At 49.4% G+C, this 1,041-nt stretch overlaps 1 protein-coding gene across 1 annotated transcript in view; it reads right to left on the bottom strand.

Moving 5' to 3' along the window:
* Positions 1–229: 229 nt before the first annotated feature.
* Positions 230–1,041, bottom strand: part of LOC113981875 (death effector domain-containing protein-like) — a gene marked incomplete at its 5' end in the record, with an annotated part of 1,832 nt that continues 1,020 nt past the window's right edge. The window contains one exon of the mRNA XM_027709544.1: positions 230–696. Within this exon, the coding sequence (XP_027565345.1) occupies positions 320–696 (377 nt within the window). The remainder of the gene's footprint in view (positions 697–1,041) is intronic.

Genomic DNA, 1,041 nt, shown 5'->3' with positions numbered 1-1,041 from the left:
GCAGGAAAACAAAAAAAAAGGCAGGAAAACAAAAAAGGCAGGAACAGGAAAAAGGTGGGAAAACAAAAAAAGGCGGGAACAGAAAAAAGGCGGGAAAACAAAAAAAGGCGGGAACAGAAAAAAAAGCGGGAAAACAAAAAAGGTGGGAAAACAAAAAAAGGCGGGAAAAGGGGAAGGGAAAAAAAAGGTGGGAGAAAAAAAGGGAAAACAAGGGAAGAAAGGAGAAAAAAAAGGGGAAAAAACAAAAAAGGTGGGGAAAAAAAGGAGTGGGGGGGGAAAAAAAAAAAAAAAAGGCGGAAAAACCCCCCCCCCCCCCCCCTCAGGGAGCCGTTTGGAGCATCAAGTTCCTCAGGAGTTTCTGGCGTCCCACCTCATAATCCTCCTCGTCCACGTTGACCAGCAGCTTGATGGCCTCGTGGCCCACGGCCTGTTTGAGCGAGTCCGTGATGAAGACGCCCTTGAGGGCCTCGAGCAGGGAGCCGTTGATGTAATCCCGCCAGAAGGCGTCCAGGTAGGTGAGCTCCGAGAACTTGATGTCGCAGATGATGGAGCCCAGATCCCGGGATTTCAGGATGGTGTTGGCCTGGTTGAAGCGCTCGAACTGCCGCTCCAGCGGCTCCTGCTTGTTGGAGAAGACGTTGCCCTGCAGGGCGGAGTCGTGCTGGCAGTACTCGGCTCGCACCCGCAGGCGGATGTCTGCCAGGGGAAAAGCCCAAAAATCAGGGATAATACCCTGAAATCCGTGGTTTTAACAAAATCAGGCTGGGATCCCACCGTGAAATCCGTGTTTTTACCAAAATCAGCCTGGTTTTCTACCCTGAAATCCATGTTTTTACCAAAATCGGGCCCGTTTCCTACCCTGAAATCTGTGTTTTTACCAAAATGGGCCTCGTTTCCTACCCTGAAATCCCACCCAGAAATCCGTGTTTTTACCAAAATTGGCCTGGTTTCCTACCCTGAAATACGTGGTTTTACCAAAATCAGTTTGGTTTCCTACCCTGAAATCCGTGGTTTTACCAAAATCAACCTGGTTTCCTACCA

The sequence above is a fragment of the Neopelma chrysocephalum genome, unplaced genomic scaffold (genome assembly GCF_003984885.1).
Source record: "Neopelma chrysocephalum unplaced genomic scaffold, ASM398488v2 Primary Assembly neopelma1_96801, whole genome shotgun sequence".
Taxonomy (NCBI): Eukaryota; Metazoa; Chordata; class Aves; order Passeriformes; family Pipridae; genus Neopelma; species Neopelma chrysocephalum.
The sequence above is the reverse complement of the archived record's forward strand: the minus strand, read 5'-3'. Positions and strand labels throughout refer to the sequence as shown.